This window comes from Somniosus microcephalus, chromosome 17 (assembly GCF_052327205.1).
Source record: "Somniosus microcephalus isolate GS21.2 chromosome 17, FLI_Smic_1.0, whole genome shotgun sequence".
NCBI lineage: Eukaryota > Metazoa > Chordata > Chondrichthyes > Squaliformes > Somniosidae > Somniosus > Somniosus microcephalus.
In genome coordinates this window covers 70,845,608-70,871,173 of record NC_141003.1, presented here as the reverse complement: position 1 = coordinate 70,871,173, position 25,566 = coordinate 70,845,608, and the positions used below count along the sequence as shown (strand labels likewise).

The 25,566-nt window shown below is 44.8% G+C and overlaps 1 protein-coding gene across 1 annotated transcript in view; it reads left to right on the top strand.

Annotated features, from left to right (window-relative positions):
- Positions 1–439: 439 nt before the first annotated feature.
- Positions 440–25,566, top strand: part of copg2 (COPI coat complex subunit gamma 2) — a 65,309-nt gene continuing 40,182 nt past the window's right edge. The window contains exons 1-4 of the mRNA XM_086010663.1: positions 440–569; positions 6,866–6,918; positions 13,745–13,825; positions 23,391–23,462. Coding sequence (XP_085866789.1) covers positions 533–569; positions 6,866–6,918; positions 13,745–13,825; positions 23,391–23,462 — 243 coding nt within the window. The 5' untranslated portion in view covers positions 440–532. The remainder of the gene's footprint in view (positions 570–6,865; positions 6,919–13,744; positions 13,826–23,390; positions 23,463–25,566) is intronic.

Sequence of the window (25,566 nt, the reverse complement as noted above, 5' to 3'; positions counted from 1 at the left end):
CACTGTTACCAATGCTGTTATGGACAGATGCATCTGCGACATGTATTTTGGTGAGGACGAGGTCAAGTAGGTTTTTCCCTGGTGTTGGTTCTCTCACCACCTGTCGCAGGCCCAGACTGGCAGCTATGTCCTTCAGGACTCGGCCAGCTCGGTCAGTAGTGGTGCTACCGAGCCACTCTTAGTGATGGACATTGAAGTCCCCCACCCAGAGTACATTCTGTGCCCATTGTGTGCATTGAGCTGTCAATCACTCTGAGGGGTGGGATTTGTGTGCATTGAACTGTCAGTCACTCTGAGGGGTGGGATTTGTGGGCATTGAGCTGTCAATCACTCTGAGGGGCGGGATTTGTGTGCATTGAGCTGTCAGTCACTCTGAGGGGCGGGGCTCCCAGCGCTCTTTGTGATAGGCCAGCCAGCATTGGGGGCGTGTCCCGGCGCTGTCAATCAGCGTGAGGGGGCGCGGTTAACTGCCGTCTCCCTGGTGACGGGCCTTGGATTTGCAGCGTTCAGTGAACTTCCAGGCTGTGTGAAAATGATTAAGAAATTCGACAAAAAGGACGAGGAGTCGGGTCAGTGGCAGCGCTTTCCACGCGGAATTATTGGCAGCCTTTGAATCAAATCATTCACCGGAAAGATTGGGAGCGGCGGAGGCCTGGCGCTTTCCGGGGGCAGCGCCGCCCGGTCCGACTGAGGCGGCAGGCCCTGCAGCTCCCCGTGCCCTGGGCCTTGCTGCGGCTACCGACCCCGCTTAGGGGACGGGGAGAGGGGTCGGGTCCCGGTGGGAACAGTTACAACATTTACCCTTGGGCAGGCGTTGGCTTATTGTGCCGAGGCCTGTGAGATAAGGCATAGCATGTAAACACCAGCCATTAAACCTTAAAACATCTCAGTGCAGGATGTCTGTTTATTGTAACAAGGGATTTGTGTGTGTAATGTACAACAAACTGCTCAGTCATCTGTGGGGAGAGGGTGGTAACTGGGGTCAATGGCCACACAATGTGATGGCAGATTTGGAACTGACCGAGTCCTCTGTGGCAGACAGACTCTTGTTACCTGGTTTTTGAGCTAGGTGGGTACTGGTAGTTGACCAGCCAGCCTAGCTCATTAGTGGAACTTGGCGAGGCAGATCGGGGACTGGGATTCTAACCACCAGATAACCCAACAAAGCAGTACTCTAGCATGCTTCTGACTCTGTGAGGTGTACAAAATTGTGAGGGGCATAGATAGGATGGATGCTGAGGAGCTTTTCCCCTTAGTAGAGGGGTCAATAACTAGGGGGCATAGATTCAAGGTAAAGGGCGGGAGGTTTAGAGGGGATTTGAGAAAGAACTTTTTCACCCAGAGGGTGGTTGGAGTCTGGAACTCACTGCCTGAAAGGGTTGTGGAGGCAGAAACCCTCACAACATTTAAGAAGCATTTGGATGAGCATTTGAAATGCCATAGCATACAAGGCTACGGGCCAAATGCTGGAATATGGGATTAGATTAGACAGGGCTTGATGGCCGGCATGGACACGATGGGCCGAAGGGCCTCTATCCGTGCTGTATTACTCTATGACTCTATGACTCCCGCTCCCGCACCGTTACCTCTGGAGTCCCCAAAATATCTCTCTGTGCCCCTTCCACCACCCCCTATTTCTCATCTGCATGCTGCCCCTCAGCGACATCAACTGAAAACGCATCAGATTCCGCTTGTACGCTGATGACACCCAGCTCAACCTCACCACCTCTCTCGATCCCTCCATTGCCTCTGATTTGTCAAGCTGCTTGTCCGACATCCGAGCAGAAACTTCCTCCAATTAAATATTGGGAAGCCTGAAGCCGTGTCTTTGGTAACCGCCACAAACCCTTTTCCCTTGCCACCGACTCCACCCCCCCTCACTGGCCACTGTCTGAGGTTGAACTGGACGGTTTGCAACCTGGGAGTCTTATTTGACCCCTCCATCTCCAAGTCTGCCTACTTCCACCTCTAATATTGCCCGTCTCCACCCCTGCCTCAGCTCACCTGCTGCTGAAACCCTCATCCAGGCCTTTGTTACATCCAGACTCGACTATTCCAATGTTCTCCTGGCTGCCCTCACACCTTTCACTCTCCGTAAACTTGAACTCCTCCAAAGCTCTGCTTTCCGTATCCTAACTCGCACCAAGTCCTGTTCACCCATCAGCCCTGTGTCGCTGACCTACATTGGCTCCCGGTTGAGCAACGCCTTGATTTTAAAATTCTCATCCTTATTTTCAAATTACTACAGGGCCTTGGCCTTCTCTATCCCTGTAACCTCTTCCAGCCCTACAACCCTCCGAGATCTCTGCACTCCTCCAATTCTAGCCACTTGCGTTTCTCTGATTTTCATCGCTCCACCATTGGTGGCTCTGCCTTCAGCTGTCTAGGCCATAAGCTCTGGAATTTCCTCCCTAAACCTTGCCACCTCTACCTCTACCCCTCTCTCTCTCTCTCTCAAAACCTCTGACTAAACTTTTGGTCACCTGTCCTAATATTTCTTTAGGTGGTTTGGTGTCAAATTTTGTCTGATAACGTTCCTGTGGAGCGCCTTGGGATGTTTTTACTATAAAGGTGCTATATAAATGCAAGTTGCTATTGTTGATGTGGGTTAGCTGGAAAATCAGTGAGAAGCTTACTAGTGCTCTGCTGTTAGACTGCATTGTTGGGCCAGCAGTATCCCTTTATGCACTTGGAAGTCTCCAAGCCTTTTTTCTTGCCAACCTTGCTTAAACAGTACTTCTCAGCCCATGACCTCTACTGCCAAGAAGGACGAGCAGCAAGATCATGGGTATGCCCATCATCTCCGCGTTCCACTCCAAGTAATGCACTGTCGTGACATGGGAATATATTACTATTCTTTCACTGTTGACCGGTCAATCTTCTCTTCTTCTTAGGCAGTCCCTCGGAACTGAGGATGACTTGCTTCCACATTAAAAATGAGTTCGCAGGTGACTGAGCAGTCCAATGCGGGACCTACAGTCTCTGTCACAGGTGGGGCAGACGGTGGTTGAAGGGGCGGGTGGGTGGGGTGCTTGGGTTGATGTGCGCGCCTTCTGCTGTTTGTGCTTGGCTTCCGCTAGCTCCCGGCGAAGAGACTCGAGTTCAGCGCCTTCCCGGATGCTTCTCCTCCACTTTGTGCGGTCTTGGGCCAGGGATTCCCAGGTGTCAGTGGGGATATTGCACTTTTTCAAGGAGGCTTTGAGGGTGTCCTTGAAGCGTTTCCTCTGCCCACCTGGGGCTTTCTTGCCGTGTCGGAGCTCAGAGTAGAGCGCTTGTTTTGGGAGTCTCGTATCGGGCATGCAGATGATGTGACCCGTCCATCGGAGTTGATCGAGCGTGGTCAAAGGTTCGATGCTGGGGATGTTGGCCTGAGCGAGGACACTGGCGTTGGTGCGCCTATCCTGCCAATGGATTTGTAGGATCTTGTGGAGACAGCGTTGGTGGTACCTCTCTAGTGCTTTGAGGTGCCTGCTGTACATGGTCCATGTCTCTGAGGCATACAGCAGGGCAGGTATCACTGCTGCTCTGTAGACCATGAGCTTGGTGCTGGGTTTGAGGTCCTGGCCTTCAAACACTCTTCCTCAGGCGATCGAAGGCTGTACTGGCACACTGAAGGCAGTGTTGGACTTCGTCATTGACGTCTGCCCTTGTTGACAGTAGGCTCCCGAGGTATGGAATGTGGTCCACGTTGTCTAATTCCTTGTCATGGATTTTGATAATCGGGGGGCAGTACTGTGTGGCAGGGGCAGGTTGGTGGAGGAACTTTGTCTTATGGATGTTTTGTGTAAGGCCCATGCTCTCGGAAACTTCGGTGAAGGTGTTGACGATGGTTTGGAGTTCGACCTTCGAGTGAGCGCAGATGCAAGTGTTGTCTGCATACTGTAATTCGACGACAGAGGATGGAACGACCTTGGATCTGGACTGGAGGTGACGAGGGTTGAACAGTTTCCCGTTTGTTCTGTAAGTTAGCTCCACTCCAGCGGGGAGCTTACTGAGGGTGAGGTGGAGCATTGCAGCAAGGAAGATCAAGAAGAGCGTTAGTGCGATGACCCAGCCTTACTTGACCCCGGTCCGTACGTGAATTGGGTCTGTGGTGGAACCGTTGGTCAGGATCACGGCTTGCATGTTGTGTGAAGCAGGCGGAGGATGGTGACAAGCTTTTGAGGGCAGCCGAATTTGAGGAGGACACTCCATAATCCCTGACAGTTGACAGTGTCGAAGGCCTTTGTGAGGTCAAAGGTCATGTACAGCAGATGGTGCTGTTCCCTGCATTTCTCTTGTAATTGACGCGCGGTGAAGATCATGTCCATTATGCCCCTTAGAGGGCGGAATCCGCATTGTGACTCTGGGAGGAGCTCTTCAGCCACTGGGAGAAGGCGACTGAGGAGGATTCTTGTGATGACTTTCCCTGTGGCAGACAGCAGGAAAACTCCTCTGTAATTACCGCAATCGGACTTGTCACCTTTCTTGAAGTTGGTCACGTTTACGGCGTCTCTGAGGTCCCCTGGCATCTCTCCTCCTTCCAGATAAGAGAAATTCATTCATGAATTCGCGCCAGTAGTGCTTTTCTGCCATGCTTTAGTTTCTCGGCAGGGATTCCATCTGCTCCTGAGGCCTTGTTCTTCAGTTGTCGGATGGCCTTTTCAATCGCTTGCTGGGCTGGGGTTGTGCTGAGGTGGTGGCGGGTAGCATGCTGCGGGATGGAGTTGAGGGACCGCAAGGACGACCGCATCACCTGCACCATGACAGGAGCTGACGACTGCTGGACAGACCGCCGCCTAATCTGTTCTGTCATCTCCATCAATGTAGCCCCAAAACAGCAGCGGCAACAGGAACAATGCTGCAAGAAAATCAACGCTGGAGCACTCCAACCCCGCTAAGAAAGCCCTATTCAGCCTGCGCCTCACAACCAACCTGACTACTCCTAGTGATGCAGAGACACAGTGTCCACAGTGCCTGGTCTCAAGGCCTCCATAATCGGCACCTGTGAAGAGACGCTCGGTCATTCGATCAGGAAACGCCAAGACTGGTTCGACGAGAACAACCAGGAGATTCAGGAGCTAATAAGCCGCAAGCGCAAGGCATTCCTGATCTGGAAACGGCAACACAATGCGAGTGCAAGAAAGCAGTTCTACAGATGCCTGAAGGCTGAGGTCCAACAAAAAACTTGCGACCTAAAGAACAGAAGGTAGGTGGAGAAAGCGCAGGAGATGCAGCATCTAGCCGACAACCACGATCCTGGAATTCATAATCTAACATCATTGTGAGAATTCCATCAGCACAAGGACTGCAGTGGTTCAAGGGGAAGGTCCCACCACCAGCTTCTCAGGACAACTAAGGATGGGGTTGGCTGCTGAGGAATAGTAATGCACTAAATGTCCACATTGTAGGTAACTATTTCAGTAGGATGACAACATCCTCCAACCCCACTCTCTTGCTCTCTTTTGTAAAGGAGCTACCTTTTGCTAAGCTGTAATTCCACAGGTACCATCAGCTCTCTGGTATCTCATCAAGTAGTTAGGTGAGTAAATGTTTTCAGATCCCTACAAAAGTATCGTAAGGGCGCAGGTCTGAGAGATTGGTACTTCCGTTGGGATTTTTATCTGTAAGAGGGGACTGCTGAGAATGAGATGGTATGGCTTATGCCTGCAATACAGGTGTAACAACGAGAATTTGAGAGCACTGAAGTCATAGTTCTTCAATGCCGCCAGACACTCTTTGGTTATGTCGCCTGTCTCAGACAAAGTTCCCATAAACCAGGCACCGAAGTTTGCAATCACAATCAGGAAGGGACACCAACCTCCTCCGGATTGGAGGTGGCCACGGAGATGTCCTCAGTTAGCCTGCCGATAAATCAGTAACGATCCAGTAGAATTCTTTGATGCTTAGAATTAAACCATACAGTGTAGTCATGGACAGTCAACACTACAAACCTCTGCTCTCTAAGCGTAATTGCTTGCTTGTGGGTAAATGTGATTAGGATTATTTGCTCGTGTGAAGACTAAATGCAGGCACAAACTGGTTGAGCAAAATGGCCTGTTTCTATGTTGTCTGTATATTTCTATAAAGAATGAAGAGTAAGTGTTGGCTGGTGATTTAACTGTGGAGGACATCAAAAGCCAAGCCTGATTCTGTTCTCAACCATGTCAGTATTTACACCCTTTAGCAGGCATCATCAGACCGCAATCAAAAACAGAAATCTTGTTTGATTTTCCCCTCCCAATTGTGCCTAAATGGCTAATCTGGCTGAGATCAGTTAAAAGCACAGCTTGGGATTGAATCTGCGACCCCTTTGGGTGAGGGGAGCCTGTATAGTTTTGTAGTACACCAGACGATGCCTTTACCTTGTCGGCCAAGCAAGAGATTTGGAAATGTTAAAATATACACACAAGACTTTCAATTACAGTACTTGTAATTTACTTTCTCATCGCTGCTTTGTTGAATTAATTTGTCAGCTTGTCTCTTTGAGGAGAATTTTGAGAGGTTTTTTGATGTCCCAGTTGTTTTGTAGATTGGTAAATGTTTGCAAAATGGTACTTTCAGTACAGCAAATGCTATTCATAGTGTTCTCAGCAAAAGGTCAGTCTGTGCTTCAACCAGCAAACTGTTTTGATGACTTCAAAGCTTTGGACTTATCCTCCAATAATTATTTTCTGCTGAAATTAGTCATCATTGTTGGCCTTAGCTACCAAAATGTTTTGCTAGCTGCTGAAGATATCTGGTATCGCTTTTTCATTCAGGTCCTATGTGGCCCAATCATCTGAGCTTTGACCTTCCATGTGGTCCCTTATCTTTTTTTTGCCAGACTAATCACAAATGACTGTCTATGCATCATATTCATCCTCATTCCTTGTATTCCTTTTAGGAAGTGGGTCCAATCCTTATCAACAACTGGAGAAGAGTGCAGTTCTACAAGAGGCAAGTCTTCAATAACCGCTTTGTTTATTTCATTCTCAAAATGGATTAATGTGATTGTAAACATTATGGGACTGTTCATGACTTCATTAAAAACCACAGCCAAAAAAAGTGCACCTCTCCCTCCATATTTTGATAAGGTGATTGAGAAATTTGTGAAGATAAAGCTGCATGTATTACAGGTAAAGTGGCAGCATGGTTAGACAGATGGCTGAGGGATACAAAGCAGAGAGTAGGAGTAAATGGCTATCTCTTAGATTTGTTTTATTCGTTCATGGGATGTGGGCGTCGCTGGCAAGGCCAGCATTTATCGCCCATCCCTAGTTGCCCTTGAGAAGGTGGTGGTGAGCTGCCTTCTTGAACCACTGCAGTCCGTGTGATGAAGGTACACCCACAGTGCTGTTAGGGAGGGAGTTCCAGGATTTTGACCCAGTGACGATGAAGGATCGGCGATATACTTCTAAGTCAGGATGATGTGTAACTTGGAGGGGAGCTTGGAGGTGGTGGTGTTCCCATGTACCTGCTGCCCTTGTTCTTCTAGGTGGAAGAGGTCGTGGGTTTGGGAGGTGCTGCCGAAGAAGCCTTGGTGAGTTGCTGCAGTGCATCTAGTCGATGGTACACACTGCAGCCACGGTACGCTGGTGGTGGAGGGAGTGAATGTTTAAGGTGGTGGATGGGGTGCCAATCAAGCGGGCTGCTTTGTCCTGGATGGTGCCGAGCTTCTTGAGTGTTGTTGGAGCTGCACTCATCCAGGCAACTGGAGAGTATTCCATCACACTCCTGACTTGTGCCTTGTAGATGGTGGAAAGGCATTGGGGAGTCAGGAGGTGAGACTCTCGCCGCAGAATACCCAGCCTCTGACCTGCTCTTGTTGCCACAGTATTTATGTGGCTATTCCAGTTAAGTTTCTGGTCAATGGTGACTCCCCAGGATGTTGATGGTGGGGGATTCGGCGATGGTAGTGCCGTTTAATGTCAAGGGTTGATGGTTAGACTCTCGCTTGTTGGAGATAGTCATTGCCTGGCACTTGTGTGGCGTGAATGTCACCTGCCACTTATCAGCCCAAGTCTGAATGTCATCCAGGTCACGCTGCATGCGGGCACGGACTGCTTCATTATCTGAGGAGTTGCGACTGGCACTGAACACTGCAGTCATCAGTGAACATCCCCCCTTTTGTCATTATGATGGAGGGAAGGTCATTGATGAAGCAGCTGAAGATGGTTGGGCCGAGGACACTGCCCTGAGGAACTCCTGGGGCTGGGATGATTGGCCTCCAATCACCACAACCTTTGTGCTAGGTATGACTAGCCAGTGGAGAGTTTTGCCCGATTCCCATTGACTTCAGTTTTACTCGGGCTCCTTCATGCCACACTCGGTCAAATGCTGCCTTGATGTCAAGGGCAGTCACTCTCTCCTCACCTCACCTCTGTAATTTCGCTCTTTTGTCCATGTTTGGACCAAGGCTGTAATGAGGTCTGGAGCCGAGTGGTCCTGGCGGAACCCAGTGTTATAGCTGTACTGGAACAGCTTGACTAGAGGCGCGGCTTGTTCTGGAGCACAAGTCTTCAGCACGACAGCCAGGGTGTTGTCGGGGCTCACAGCCTTTGCTGTATCCAGTGTGCTCAGCCGTTTCTTGATATCGCGTGGAGTGAATCGAATTGGCTGAAGACTGGCTCCTGTGATGGTGGGGACTTCGGGAGTAGGCCAATATGGATCATCCACTCGGCACTTCCGGCTGAAGATGGTTGCAAACGCTTCAGCTTTGTCTTTTGCACTCACGTGCTGGGCTCCACCATCATTGAGGATGGGGATATTCATGGAGCCTCCTCCTCTCGTTAGTTGTTTAATAGTCCACCACCATTCAAGACTGGATGTGGCAGGACTGCAGAGCTTTGATCTGATTCGTTGATTGTGGGATCGCTTAGCTCTGTCTATAGCATGCTGCTTCCACTTTTTAGCATGCATGTAGCCCTGTGTTGCAGCTTTCCCAGGTTGGCACCTCATTTATAGGTACGTCTGGTGCTGCTCCTGGCAAGCTCTTCTACCCTCCTTATTGAATCAGGGTTGGTCCCCTGGCTTGATGGTAATGGTAGAGTGAGGGATATGCTGGGCCATGAGTTTACAGGATGTGGTGGAATACAATTCTGCTGCTGTTGATGGCCTACAGCGCCTCATGGATTCCCAGTTTTGAGCTGCTAGATCTGTTCTGAATCTATCCATTTAGCACATTGGTAGTGCCACACAACACGATGGAGAGTGTCCTCAGTGTGAAGACGGGACTTCGTCTCCACAATGACTGTGCGGTGGTCACTGCTACCAATGCGGTCATGGGCAGATGCATCTGCGACATGTAGATTGGTGAGGACAAGGTCAAGTAGGTTTTTCCCCTCGTGTTGGTTCTCTCATCACCTCAGTCTCAGGCCCAGACTGGCAGCTATGTCCTTCAGGACTCGGCCAGCTCGGTCAGTAGTGGTGCTACCGAGCCACTCTTGGTGATGGACATTGAAGTCCCCCACCCAGAGTACATTCTGTGCCCTTGCTACTCCCGGTGCTTCTTCCAAGTGGTGTTCAACATGGAGGAGTACTGATTCATCAGCTGAGAGAGGGCAGTAGGTGGAAATCAGCAGGAGGTTTCCTTGCCCATGCTTGACCTGAAGCCATGAGACTTCATGGGGTCCGGAGTCAATGTTGAGAACTCCCAGGGTCACTCCTTCCCGACTGTATACCACTGTGCCACCACCCCTGGTGGGTCTGTCCTGCCGGTGGGACAGGACATACCCAGGGATGGTGATGGAGGAGTTTGGGACATTGGCTGAAAGGTATGATTCTGTGAGTATGACTATGTCAGGCTGTTGCTTGACTAGTCTGTGGGACAGCTCTCCCAATTTTGGCACAGGTCCCCAGATGTTGGTGAGGAGGACTTTGCAGGGTCGACTGGGCTGGGTGTGCCGTTGTCATGCCCGTAGCTGGTGCCGAGATCGATGCCAGGTTGTCCGTCTGGTTTTATTGTTTTTTGTAGCGGTTTTTTACAAAGCTTGCTAGGCCATTTCAGAGGGCAGTTAAGAGTCAACCACATTGCTGTGGGTCTGGAGTCACATATAGGCCAGACCAGGAAAGGACGGCAGATTTCCTTCCCTGAAGAACATTCATGAACCAGATGGGTTTTTACGACAATCCGATAGTTTCATGGTTACCATTACTGATACTAGCTTTTTATTCCAGATTTATTTAATTAACTGAATTTAGATTGGCACGATGTAGCTCATGGTGTGCCCCCCCCCCCCCCCAAAGATCTGTGTTGGGCCTATGGTTGTTCTCAATATACATTAAAGGATTTAGATAAGGTCATAGGGTGAACAATATCAACATTTCATGACTATCAAATTGGGAGTAAATAAAAAACTGGAAGGAAAAATCTGAGACTTCAGGAAGACATGGACAGGAATTGCAAAATGCAGTTCAATGAGGATAAATGTGTAGTACATTTTGGGAAAAAGAACAGAAGAAAATATACCTTCAATAGTAAAAATCACTGGATTGGAGAAACAGGAACACCAACTAGAGAATTATAGAAACTTACAGCACAAAAGGAGGCCATTTAGCCCATCGTGCTTATGCTGGCTCTTTGAAAGAGCAGTTGTGCTTAGTCTCACACCCCCCACTTTTTGTCCCTAACCCTCTAAGTTCCTCATTCTCCAATACCTGTCCAACTCCCTTTTTAAAATGATTTATGGAATCAGTTTCCAGCAGCTTTTCAGGTACAGCGTCCCAGACCCTGCCAACTCTGAGTGAAAACATTTCTCCTCATCTCCCCTCTCGATCTTTTGCCAATGATTTTGAATCTATGACCTCTAGTTACTGACCCACTCGCTAGAGGGAATCATTTTCCTCTATGCATTCTATCAAAACCTTTCGTCGTCTTGCAAACCTTCAAAAGCAGAATTGCAGTAACCATAAAAAGGCAAAAGTGTTTATGGGTTTTATAAATGGGTGCATTGAAGGCAAAACCAAGGTCATGATGAAACTGTAGAAGATATTGGCTAAGCTACATTTGGAACACTGTGTAGCTTTGGGAATATGGAAATAATAGACGCATGGAAAAGAGGCATGAAGATTATCTGGGAGTTACCAGGGATGAGAGGATACAGTTACAAAGTGAGAGTTGTAAAAACTAGAACTGTTCATTGTAGCAGGGAGGGAGAGCTAATAGAAACATTCAAAGCATTGGAAGGGTTTGAAGGGATAATTGTGCAATTACTTCCACTGGTCTGTGAAAAGTAGCATAAACTTAAGATTAGGACTAGAAAGATAAAGGGTGAGCTAAGAAGAAATAATAACGTGCAAACCATTATTAGACTGTGAGATGCATTATGACAAGTGGATATTGAACCTGAGTCAACTGTGACGTTTAAGAGCAATTTACATTGAACATCTAAATACAAATATTAAAGGTTTCAGGTAAAGAACAGGAAAAGGGGGTAGTAGATAGCTCCAATGTGGCACAGACTGAATGGCCTCCACTTGTGTAGAAATTTCTAAGCTTCTATGTTTCTGAACTATTTCTCATTACGTAAAGTTAATAGACTGAAAGACAAATACTAGACAGCTGTTTCATGTGATCGCTGAAGGCTCTAATAAGCAAAGCTGCTGTTCAGATACTGCTGTTATGTGAAGAAAAGGTGCTTTTAGCTAGCATTGGATATAATTATTAGTTAGTTCTAGAACTGAATTAATGCGTAATATGAATGGTTCATAAGTTAGGAAAAAAACTACTTGCATTCATAAAGTGAATTACTTACATTGTCCAAATGTCTCAAAGTGCTTCACACAATGAATTACTTTTGAAGTGCTGTGACTATTATGTTGGCAAATGCAGCAGCCCTCCCCGTCTTGTTCAAAGACATATCGAGCAAACCTCTGGAACATCTATCTAGTCATATATCCTACATAGTTGTCATTCTTGGCAAAACATTTCCATGGTCCCTGCAGCTCCGACTATATGTCCCACAAAGTATATCCGTATATAGTTAAACCAATAACCCTCGTAAGAAAGCTTGAAGTGACAAAATGCCACTCGGGTCATCGGACCATCTCTTCCCACAAATCATGTACAATCTACCCTATTCTGGACATTTATTAAAGCTCCAGGAGAATGTTGTGCAGAGTTTTTTCCTCTACATCCAAAGGTAATCAACACTCTTTGTCTGGTCTCATTAGCAAATTTTAATATTGCATAAACATCATACTTCTGATTTGGTTTGTGAAAATATGTCATTTTAAACTTTTTCAAATAAATTAGTATGACTGTTCTGATGGCAGAGGACTTTGGTAACATCTGGCTGATTATATTTTGAGTCTACAGTTTTGAAGGGGGTTAGAATTCCACTGCAATATCTGTAACCAGTTAACACATTTGCATGAAATTCCCCTCTTAATTTTAACTGACTTATTTTAAATGGATTAATTATCTTAAAATGGTGAACAGAGGAATTTGATACAATCATATTAACCTATGTGTTACAAAGCACGTGGCAGACTTTCAGCCCCATGTGAGCAGATCATAAAGGTTGTTGTGTACTCATGAAAAGCTTTACCTCCGAGTCATGGTCCAGCGTGAGAAGGAACAGCTTGGTGACGCTCAAAGAGGTTCAATTAGACAATAGAGAAACTGACCCTGAAATTACACCGTGGGATGGTAGTGTAGGAATACCTAATGTGCTCAATTGAAATTTGTCCACTATTTTAGTGGAGCTGTCAACCCATTTATGTTAAATGTTTTATTTCAGACAAAAGCTTCAGGTACTTTTACTAGTTATGGTATATTTTCAGGGTTACAGGTTCTGACTTTAGATCATTTAAAAAAAAAAAAAAAAATGGATTATTGAAATGTGATTTACGGCATATGAACTTTGAAAGCACCAAAGCGGTGTTGGCAGTTGTCAAGTGTTCTTTAATGACTTTGCTGCTGGCTATTTGGTTTTGGTTCAGAAGGTTTCCATGAAAATCAGATTAAACAACTAGATGTATGAAGTAAAATATTTCCAGAATACCTTAGTACTCTGCAGAATAAGAGTTAATTAAACACAACACCTTTTTGTTAACTCAAAATTCATGCCGGCTGCACCATGTTTTTGATTTCTATTTTGAACAGTTCTTTAATGTTTTACGTATTTGAATCTTTGTCAATACGTAGTTGATATGCATGTGCTATGATTGCTTGAATATCTGTGATTTACCATTAATACACTATCCCTTCACTTCTGAATTTTAATCCATTGCAGTTTGTTGGGAAGTTGCAACTCTGTGCCAACTCTAGAAGTCCTACTTGAAGCGTTTGGGCTGTCTCGCCCAGATCCTAGTGGGTGTGCGACCACAACATAAAACTCACCACAGTCCATCACCTATTGGTATCTCCCAGCTTGGCCTGGGAAATGGAAATGTCTAGTGCAGTGCAGTGAGTGAGGGTACTCTACTTATGGGGTTAAGCACACTTGGGGAAGATGTCCTATGTGTCGTGCAGTAAAATTGTAAACCCATTTATGAAGAACAGACTTACAATTTCAATACATGTCGAGCTCTGAGGAAATTGTTTTCCTATTTTTGTGCAGAGTTGAGGTAACGTGACTCTATATTCAATTTGTAGTGTAATTGACCTGGACATGGTCGATTATGATGTTGGATGCCAACAGTAAAAAAGTATTCCATTCCCGTGCCTTGTTGAGGACAAAAACCATTCGCAACAGAATTTTATCAAGAGACATCAGCTTATTTTAATAATTTTAGTACAAGATTGCTATGTAGTATTAACAAACCTTTTTATTGTTAACAGGCACGTATATTCAATGAAACGCCACTAAATCCCAGAAGATGCTTACATATCCTTACAAAGATCCTGTACTTGCTCAACCAGGTAAGAAGCACTGTATTCTGAAATTCACCATCTAATCTGAGATCTTCTTGCACTCAAGTTGATTTATAACTCCAATAAAATATTCCCTTTAAAAAAAAAAAAAAGTTTTTTTATAATAAACTTGCAGCAGTAGACATTTTTTATAAGTCACCTTGTATCTCCAGGGCCTGATAATCTACATCCCAGGGTACTTAAGGAAGTGGCCCTAGAAATAGTAGATGCATTGCTGGTCATCTTCCAGAACTCGATAGACTCTGGAACGGTACCCATGGATTGGCGGGTAGCTAATGTTACCCCACTATTCAAAAAAGGTGGTAGAGAAAAGGCGGGGAATTATAGACCGGTAAGCTTGACATCGGTAGTGGGGAAAATGCTAGAGTCCATTATAAAAGATGTAATAGCAGAGCACTTGGAAAGCAGTGACTGGATCGGACAAAGTCAACATGGATTTACAAAAGGTAAATCATGCTTGACTAATCTACTGGAATTTTTTGAGGATGTAACTGGTAAAATAGATAAGGGAGAACCAGTGGATGTGGTGTATTTGGACTTTCAGAAGGCTTTCGATAAGGTCCCGCATAAGAGATTAGCGTGCAAAATTAAGGCACATGGGATTGGGGGCAAGGTATTGACTTGGATAGAGAACTGGTTGGCGGACAGAAAGCAAAGAGTTGGAATAAACGGGTCATTTTCTGAGTGGCAGGCAGTGACTAGTGGGGTACCGCAAGGATCGGTCCTAGGACCCCAGCTGTTCACAATATATATTAATGATCTGGACGAGGGAATTGGATGTAATATCTCCAAATTTGCAGACGACACAAAGCTGGGGGGGAGGATATGCTGTGAGGAGGATGTCGTGAAACTCCAGCACGATTTGGACAGGTTGGGTGATTGGGCAGAAACATGGCAAATGCACTATAATGTGGATAAATGTGAGGTTATCCACTTTGGTGGCAAAAACAGGAAGGCAGATTATTATTTGAATGGTAATAGATTGGGAGAAGGGGAAGTGCAAAGAGACCTGGGTGTTCTTGTACACCAGTCGCTGAAGGTAAGCATGCAGGTGCAGCAGGCGGTTAAGAAGGCAAATGGTATGTTGGCCTTCATAGCAAGAGGGTTCGAGTACAAGAACAAGGATGTCTTGCTGCAGTTGTACAGGGCCTTGGTGAGACCACACCTTGAGTACTGTGTGCAGTTTTGGTCGCCTTACCTGAGGAAGGACGTTCTTGCCATGGAAGGAGTGCAGTGAAGATTCACCAGGCTGATACCTGGGATGGCAGGAATGACGTATGAGGAGAGATTGTGTCGATTGGGCTTATACTCACTGGAGTTTAGAAGATTGAGAGGGGATCTCATCAAAACCTATAAAATTCTGTCAGGCCTGGACAGACTAGATGCAGGAAGGATGTTTCTGATGGCCGGGGAGTCCAGAACCAGGGGTCATAGTCTAAGGATAAGGGGTAAGCCATTTAGGACTGAAATGAGGAGGAATTTCTTCACCCAGAGAGTGGTGAACCTGTGGAATTCTCTGCCACAGAGGGCGGTGGAGGCCAGTTCATTAAGTATATTCAAGAAAGAGTTGGATATATTTCTTAAGGCTAAAGGGATCAAGGGATATGGGGAGAAGGCAGGGACCGGGTACTGAATTTGGATGATCAGCCATGATCTCATTGAATGGCGGAGCAGGCTCGAATGGCCTACTCCTGCTCCTATCTTCTATGTAGCTATGTATCTTATGTGTTGATGTTTAGTGGAAGATTACCACTTAATATAATGCTGTCTGATATCTTAATATTTCAGTTGCTTGTAGCTATTCCATTAGCACAAATGATAAAACCTGTGCATAATATATCTCTGGTTATGGGTTTTCTATATACCTCACAAAGACAGCTTTGCAAAAGGATCTGATGTATTACAGTATTTTTTTACATTTTTCTGAATGTGAGCCTTGGGAGTTGGAAGAAAAGCATTTTAACAATAACTGATTTTAGTGTCAATTGTATTTGTGTATGATTTTCTACATCATTTAAATGATTTCTAATCACACCTCTTTCCCACTCTTCAACAGGGGAGATTGATGAGCATTTCCCTTTCTTTATCTTGTGATAAGTTTCACAAAATAATATAGTCCTTTTAAATGTTGAGAAACAACTATTGCAACATGGAACCATAAAACTTTACAGCGCCAAAGGAGATCACTTGGCCGATTGTGTTTGTGCTGGCTCTTTGCTAGAGCAATCCAAACCTAATCTTGCCCTGCCCTTTTCTGCAGGCCTGGATCGTGCTCTGCTTCAAATATTTCTCTAATTTTCTCTTAAAAGGTGCAGTGGTTTCTTATTGATAGGTAGCTGATTTGTGTGTTTTGTGTTGGGACAGTAGGATGATTTGCAAACAGCTTGAACATCTCTCCCTCCTTATATATTATTGATTGGCAATTACATTTTGATAATAGGCCATTACTTATTACATTTCATACCATGGATCATTCGTGGGCTAAAGGTTCACTGCACATGGAAGATTTGAATTTGTCCAAAGTAAAATGATATATTTTTAAAACCGCTTCATTAATGGATATATCTTGTTACACCTCCTGCATTTTGATAATTTGTAGTATATTGTGGCGGAGCCACCATTGGGCTATGGACATTTTCAGTGTTGGGAGTGAGCTACCCTGGAATTGTTTTATTTTATTTCAATCAAATATATATTTGCATGAATAAACTTGAACAAGTAAATCCGATTTATTTCAACTTTCTCCCTCCCAATACAAAAAAAAAATCAATTTGACCCATTGCTAACCAAAATCTTGCTTGCCAGAAAATTGGTGTCCTCTCTAAAACAATGCAAGCACCTGCAATGAAATTGGTATGCTTAGCCAGCTTAATATTTGAGTTGGACTTTGCTCAAAAAGGTGTGACTGGATTGTTGAACTGCAACACCCAAGTTCTTCTGCATCACATCCCTGTTGGTGTAATTAAGGCCAAACTCTCCAGAATAATTCTTGTCATTGGCATGGTACTACCAGGGTCTCATCAAAAAGCTAATTACAGTTCCAGACTGGGCTTAGTAAATTTTTCCAGTGAGGGTCATTTTTTTCTCTTCCCTTTTCTTCTTTTCTCCTCCCTTTTCTTTTCTCCACAGGTCTGGTATATGGAATCCAGCTACCTTGATGCTATGGAGCGCAAAATATATCTTGCGATGCCCTCTATTGTCAAGTCATATCTTAAGCAAATATTGTCAATTTTTTAAATTGTAAATTGGGGCTGGCAAGCTGCTGTCCTACCCCTTAATGAAAACTTGATACAAACTAGCAGACTGCAGTTGCAAAGAGCCTGGGATTCATAAAATAGAGCATTAGATTTACTATTGGCTAGTGCTACTTCAAAATTGAGGGAGATAGTGGTGAAAATTGCAGGGACTTTCCCTCGTTATTTGCAGAGAAATTGCGGGCTGTTATGGATAAGAGTTATACAGCACAGAAAGTGGCCCTTCGGCACATCGTGTCCGCGCCGGCCATCAAGCCCTGTCTATTCTAAACCCATTTTCCAGCACTTGGTCCGTAGCCTTGTATACTATGGCGTTTCAAGTGCTCATCTAAATGCTTCTTGAATGTTGTGAGGTTTCCTGCCTCTACCACCCTTTCAGGCAGTGAGTTCCAGATTCCGACCACCCTCTGGGTGAAAAAGTTTTTCCTCAAATCCCCTCTAAACCTCTTGCCCCTTATCTTGAAACTTTGCCCCCTGGTTATTGACCCCTCTACTAAGGGGAAAAGTTCCTTTCTATCTACCCTAGCTATGCCTCTCATAATTTTGTACACCTCAATCAGGTCCCCCCTCAGCCTTCTCTGCTCTAAGGAAAACAACCCCAGCCTGTCCAGTCTCTCTTCATAGCTGAAGCGCTCCAGCCCAGGTAACATCCTGGTGAATCTCCTCTGCACCCTCTCCAATGCAATTACATCCTTCCTATAGTGTGGCGACCAGAACTGCACACAGTATTCCAGCTGTGTCCTAACTAGCGTTTTGTACAGCTCCATCATGACCTCCCTGCTCTTATATTCTATGCCTCGGCTAATGAAGGCAAGTATCCCATATGCCTTTTTAACCACCTTATCTACCTTTCCTGCTGCCTTCAGGGATCTATGTACACCAAGGTCCCTCTGATCCTCTGTCCTTCCTAGGGTCCTACCATTCATTGTGCATTCCCTTGCCTTGTTAGTCCTCCCAAAATGCATCACCTCACACTTTTCAGGGTTAAATTCCATTTGCCACTGTTCTGCCCATCTAACCAACCCATCTATATCGTCCTGTAGCCTGAGGCTTCCCTCTTCACTATTTACCACTCCACCAATTTTCGTGTCATCTGCGAACTTACTGATCATTCCTCCTACATTCATATCTAAATCATTAATGTACACTACAAACTGCAAAGGACCCAGCCACCGATCCCTGCGGTACACCACTGGACACAGGCTTCCAGTCACAAAAACAACCTTCGACCATCACTCTCTGCCTCTTGCCACTAAGCCAATTTTGGATCCAATGTGCCAAATTGCCCTGGATCCCATGGGCTCTTACCTTCTTGACCAGTCTCCCATGCGGAACTTTGTCAAAAGCCTTACTGAAGTCCATGTAGACTACATCAACTGCACTACCCTCATCCACGCACCTAGTCACTCCCTTGAAAAATTCCATCAAATTGGTTAGACATGATCTCCCCCTGACAAAGCCATGCTGACTATCCTTGATTAATCCTTGCCTCTCCAATTGGAGACTAATTCTGTCCCTCAGAATTGTTTCCAGTAATTTCCCTACCACTGATGTTGGGCTCACTGGCCTGTAATTCCCTGGTTTATCCCTACTACCCTTCTTGAATAATGGTACTACGTTAGCTGTCCTTCAGTCCTCTGGCACCTCCCCTGTGGCCAGAGAGGTTCTGAAAATTTGTGTCAGTGCCCCTGCAATCTCCTCCCTTGCCTCGCACAGCGGCCTGGGGATTTATCCACTTTTAAGCCCGCTAAAACCGCTAGTACCTCCTCGCTCTCAATACTAATTTGTTCAAGTATATCACAAGCCCCCTGCCTGATTTCTATGCCTACATCGTCCTTCTCCATAGTGAACACAGATGCAAAATATTCATTTAAAACCTCACCTACATCTTCTGGCTCTATACACACATTGCCACTTTGGTCCCTAATGGGCCCTACTCTTTCCCTGATTATCCTCTTGCCCTTAATATACTTATAAAACACCTTGGAATTTTCCTTTATTTTGCCCGCCAGTGTTTTTTCATGCCCCCTCTTCACTCTCCTAATTTCTTTTTTAAGTACCCCCCCCTGCACTTTCTATACTCCTCTAGGGCTTCCACTGTTTTTAGTCCTTTGTATTTGCCAAAAGCCTCCCTTTTTTTCCTAATCCATTCTTGTATATCCCTTGACATCCAGGGTTCCCAGGGCTTGTTGGTCCCACCCTTGACCTTTTAAAGGAACATGTTGGCGTTGTACTCTCTCTATTTCCTTTCTGAAAGACTCCCACTGCTCTGATGTGGATTTTCCTACAAGTATCTGATCCCAGTCCACTTTGGCCACATCCTGCCTTATCATATTAAAATCGGCCTTCCCCCAATTTAGAACCTTTATTTCCGGTACATCTTTGTCCTTTTCCATGACTACCTTAAATCTCACCAAATTATGGTCACTGTCACCAAAATGCTCTCCGACTGACACTTCTACCACTTGCCCAGGTACATTCCCTAGAATTAGGTCCAGTACCGCCCCCTCTCTTGTAGGACTTTCTACATGCTGGCTCAAAAAGCTCTCCTGGATGCACTTTAAGAATTCCGCACCCTCTAAGCCTTTCACACTCTGACTATCCCAGTTAATATTGGGGAAGTTGAAATCCCCTACTATTATTACCCTATTATTTCTACACTTCTGAGATTTGCCTACATATCTGTTCCTCTATCTCCCCCTGACTGTTTGGGGCCTATAGTACACTCCCAGCAAAGTGCTTGCCCCCTTTTTGTTTTTAAGTTCTACCCATATGGCCTCATTAGAGGAACCTGCTAAGATATCATCCTTCCTTACAGTAGTAATTGACTCCTTGATTAATATTGCGACACCCCCTCTTTTACACCCCCCTCCGTCTCACCTGAAGATTCTATACCCTGGAATATTGCGCTGCCAGTACTGGCCCTCTCTCAACCATGCCTCTGTGATAGCAACAATATCATACTCCCATGTGTCCATCAACACCTTCAATTCATCTGCCTTACTCACAAGACTCCTTGCATTAAAATAAATGCCATCCAGCCTTGCCATACTCCCTTGTGCCATTACATATTTGCTCTGCCTTCCAGGCTGACTTGTTTTTTCCTTTATATTTGGCTGTGCATCACCCCCTACTATGGCTCCACTTCGTATCCCATCCCCCTGCCAAGTTAGTTTAAACCCCCCCCCCCCCCCCCCCCAACAGTACTAGCAAACCTCCCCATTATTTATGTTATTTATCTTATGTATGTATTGGTACTCTTGCTAACTCTGATTGCTGTTCTGTTTATTAATCCCTCTTCCTTTCTAGTTCACAGACCTGTTCATTTTTCCCCTTTCTCCCAGTTCACACAGTGGGCAGGGATCCCTGATCTTGTAAATTTTCAACCACAGCATTCACAGTTGATAGATGCTAAGAAAGAACAAAAGAAAGATAAATAACATACATACATGTACATGACCTCTGGACATTCCAAAGCACTTTACAGCTAATTAAGTGCCTTTTGAAGTGTAGTCAGTCTTGTAAAAGCAGGGAAACGGGGCAGCCAATTTTTGCATAGCAAGGTCTCTCAAACCACAATGAGGTAATGACCACATAATCTGTTTTAGTGATGTTGGTTGAGGGATAAATATTGGCCAGGACACTGGTAAGAGGCGATGAAGAGCGAATTAGGGAACAGAACAGGATGATTTTCATGAGGTGGCATATGATTTTGTAGCTTAGAACATAAGAAATAGGAGCAGGAGCAGGCCACTCGACCCCTCGAGCCTGCTCCGCCATTCAATAAGATCATGGCTGATCTTCTGCCTCAACTCCATTCGCCGGCCCTATTGCCATATCCCTTGATGCCCTTACTAGTCTGAAATCTATCGACTTCTGTTTTGAATGTACCCAATGACTGAGCCTCCACAGCCCTCTGGGTTAGAGAATTCCAAAGATTCACCACCCTCTGTGAAGAAATTTCTTCTCATCTCAGTCCTGAATGGCTAACCTTTATCTTAAGGCTGTAGCCCCTGGTTCTATACTTCCCAGCCAAGGGAAACATTCTCCCAGCATCCATCCTGTCAAGACCTGTAATAATTTTGTATACTTCAATGAGATCCCCTCTCATTCATTCTTCTGAATTCAAGAGAATACAGGTCTGTAGTTCTCCATTTTCCCTCTCCCTCCTTTCTTAAATAGCGGGGTTACATTTCTGCAGGAACCGTTCCAGAATCTATAGAATTTTGGAAGATGACAACCAATGCGTCCACTATTCCAACGGCCACCTCTCTCAAAACCCTAGGATGTAGGTCATCCGGTCCTTGGGATTTTATCGACTTTTAGTCCCATTAATTTTGCTAGTACTGTTTTTTTACTAATAATTTCTTTAAGTTCCTCATTCTCGTCACACCCTTGGTTTTCTTGTATTTCTGGGAGTTTTTTTGTGTCTTCCTCCGTGAAGACAGAAACAAAGTATTTATTTAATTTCTCCACCATTTCCTCATTCCCCATTATAAATTCTCCTGTCTCTGACTGTAAAGGACCTACATTTACCTTCGCCAGTCTTTTCCTTTTCACATAGAAGCTTTTACAATCCGTTTTTATATTTTTCGCTAGTTTGTGCTCATATTCTACTTTCCCCTTTCTTTATCAATTTCTTGCTCCCCCTTTGCTGATTTCTAAAAAGATCCCAATCCTCAGGCTGACCGCTTTTTCTGGCAACTTTATAAGCTTCCTCTTTTGACTTAATACTAGCTTTAATTTCTTTTGTTAGCCATGGTTGGATCACTTTTCCTTTTGGGTTTTTATGCCCTAGAGGAATATATGTTTGTTGCAAATTATTCATTATTTCCTTTAATGTTATCCATTGTATGTCCACCTTCATACCTTTTAGTGTAGTCTCCCAATCTACCATGGCCAACTTGTCCCTCATACCCTTGTAGTTTCCTCTGTTTAGATTGAAGACCTTAGTTTCAGATTGGACTACATCACTCTCAAACTTAATGTAAAATTCAATCATATTATGGTCACTTGTCCCTAAAGACCCCTTTACCACAAGATTATTGATTAGCCCTTTCTCATTACACAGTACCAGATCCAGAATAGCCTGTTCCCTGGTTGGTTCCTCCATATCTCCCATGCATTCCAAGAATTCGTCCTCCACACCATTAGTGGTCATTTGATTTGCCCAGTCAATATGTAGATTAAAGTCCCCCATGATTACCATATTGCCCTTGTATTGCACTTCTAATCTCTGATGCTGTGCCCTACATTACCATTACTGTTTGGTGGCCTATAAACAACTCCCACCAATGTTTTCCGCCCTTTGTTGTTTCTTAGCTCCACCCAAACTGATTCCAGTTTGACATCATGATCTGCGGAGCCAAGATCTTTTATCTCTACCGTACCGATCTCATCCCTTATTAACAGCGCTACGCCACCTCCTTTTCCTTTTTGTCTGTCCTTCCTAAATGTTGAATACCCTGGAACATTCAGTTCCCAGCTTTGGTTACCCTGCAACCAAGTTTCTGTAATGGCAATTACATCATACCCATTTACTTCTATTAGTGCCATTAATTCATCCACCTTGTTGCGAATGCTACGTGCATTTAGATAAAGTGCCTTCCACTTGGCCTGTTTAATATTTTTCTGCACTTTGACCCTCTTTACTGTTGACCTTTGTTTCTGCTCCCTACAAGTTTTGCCGATTACTTTTCTAACTTGCACTTCCAGCTTTGTTTCTCTCCGTTCTGGGCCCACACTTAGGTTCCCAGCCCCCTGACAAACTAGTTTAAATCCTTCCCAACAGCACTAGCAAACCCCCCTGCGAGGATGTTGGTCCCGTTTCTGCCGAAGTGTAACCCGCCCAGCTTGTACAGGTCCCACCTTCCCAAGAATCGGTCCCAATGCCTCAGGAATTTAAATCCCTCCCTCCTACGCCATCTCTCCAGCCACGCATTCATCTGGTCTATTCTCCTATTTCTGCTCTCGCTAGCACGTGGCACTGGGAGTAATCCTGAGATTACTACCTTTTGAGGTCCTGCTTTTTAATTTATTTCCTAGCTCCCTATATTCTGCTTGCAGGACCTCGTCCCTCTTTCTTACCTATGTCGTTGGTACCGATATGGACCACGACCTCTGGCTGTTCACCCTCCCCCTTCAGAATGTCCTGCAGCCGCTCAGTGACATCCTGCACAATGAAAATGCAGCTGCGGTTTTCAAAAGGCCCAGTTGATTTGTCAGCACATTTGCTTTAGATTCCTACAAGTTAGCAGGTAGAACTCCCTACTTACTTTTATTTTTCTCTTCTCTTTAAGGGAGAACATTTTGGAACAACAGAAGCCACTGAAGCCTTCTTTGCGATGACTAAGCTGTTTCAGTGCAATGATGTAAGTACAATTATCTTCAGAATAGGACTGTGAAAAAAGTTCTTAGAATTTTTTGGGTTGCATTGTCAAAGTAATTTATGATACTTTATAATTCTTAAATTTTTTTGTCTGTGGGGAACATCAAGGCAGATCAATGTTTTAAAAAGGCACAGCCATCTTTCAAGTTGTATATTTAAATAGTTTACTTCTGGATTCTGTTGCTCTACTAAACATTTTTGAACCATTTGTTGCTGTGTTTTGGAGAAGTGCGGCTTATGACATTGCACCTTGGCAGCTCCTTTTGCTTCCTGTATTATAATTATATAGTATATTTTGGGTAGGTGACAGCATGCTATAAATGTACTTGGTTTGCACTGCAGCTTCCCAGATTATGGTTTAAAGAAAATAGCAATTAGAATTGATGGATATTGCTTTCAAATCAATTTTATAACACAACAAATTTTATTAATATGTTAAATTTAGGGTTTTGGTTATTTTCTCTCGAGTTATCCCCGATTGTACTTTACCACTTGTCTAAGGCTCACTGGATTGGGGATAATATATTAGCATGGATTGGTTAATGGACAGAAAACAGAGTAGGAATAAAAGGGTCATTTTCGGGATGGCAGGGTGTAACTAGTGGAGTGCCGCAAGGATCAGTGCTTGGGCCTCAGCTATTTCCAGTCTCTATCGATGACTTGGATGAGGGGACTGAGTATTATATCCAAGTCTGCTGACAGTGGGAAAGTAAGCTGTGAGGAGGATGTAAAGAGGCTGCAAAGGGATATAGACCAGTTAAGTGATTGGGCAAGAAGGTGGCAGGTGGAGTATAATGTGGGGAAGTGTGAAATTATGCACTTTGGTAGGAAGAATGGAAAAGCAGAATATTTTTTAAAAGGTGAGAGACTAGTAAATGTTGGTATTCAGAGGGATTTGGGTATCCTTGTACACAAATCACAGGAAGTTAACATGCAGGTACAGCAAGCAATTAGGAAGGCAAATGGTATGTTAGCCTTTATTGCAAGGGGGTTGGAGTATAAGAGTAAGGAGGTCTTGCTGCAATTATATAGGGCTTTAGTGAGACCATACCTGGAGTACCGTGTACAGTTTTGGTCTCCTTACCTAAGGAAGGATATATTTGCCTTTAGAGGGTGTGCAACAAACATAGAAACATAGAACATAGAAAAATAGGAGCAAGAGTAGGCAATTCAGCCCTTCGAGCCTGCTCCGCCATTCTTTATGATCATGGCTGATCCTCTGTCTCAATACCATATTCTCGCTCTCTCCCCATACCCCTTGATGCCTTTTGTGTCTAGAAATCTATCTATCTCCTTCTTAAATATATTCAGACTTGGCCTCCACAGCCTTCTGTGGTAGAGAATTCCACAGGTTCACCACCTTCTGAGTGAAGAAATTTCTCCTCATCTCAGTCCTAAATGTCCTACTCCGTAACCTGACACTGTGACCCCTCGTTCTAGACCCCCCCCAGCCAGGGGAAACCTCCTCCCTGCATCCAGTCTGTCTAGCCCTGTCAGAATTTTATACGTTTCAATGAGATTCCCTCTCATTCTTCTAAACTCCAGTAAATACAGGCCTAGTCGACCCAATCTCTCCTCGTACGACAATCCTCCCATCCCAGGAATCAGTCTGGTGAACCTTCGCTGCACTCCCTCTATGGCAAGTATATCCTTTCTTAGTTAAGGAGACCAAAACTGCACACACTACTCCAGGTGTGGTCTCACCAAGGTCCTGTATAACTGTCATAAGACATCCTTGCTCCTGTACTGAAATCCTCTTGCAATGAAGGCTAATATACCATTTGCCTTCCTAACTGCTTGCTGCACCTGCATGTTTGCTTTCAGTGACTGGTGTACAAGGACATCCAGGTCCCTCTGTACATCAACATTTCCCAATCTATCACTATTTAAATAATACTCTGCCTTTCTACTTTTTCCTACTGAAGTGGATAACTTCACATTTATCCACGTTATACTGCATCTGCCATGTATTTGCCCACTCTCTCAACTTGTCTAAAACGCCTTGAAGCTTCTTTGCATCCTCCTCACAACTCAACAATCCCACCTAGTTTCGTGTCATCAGCAAATTTGGAAATACCTGTACTACA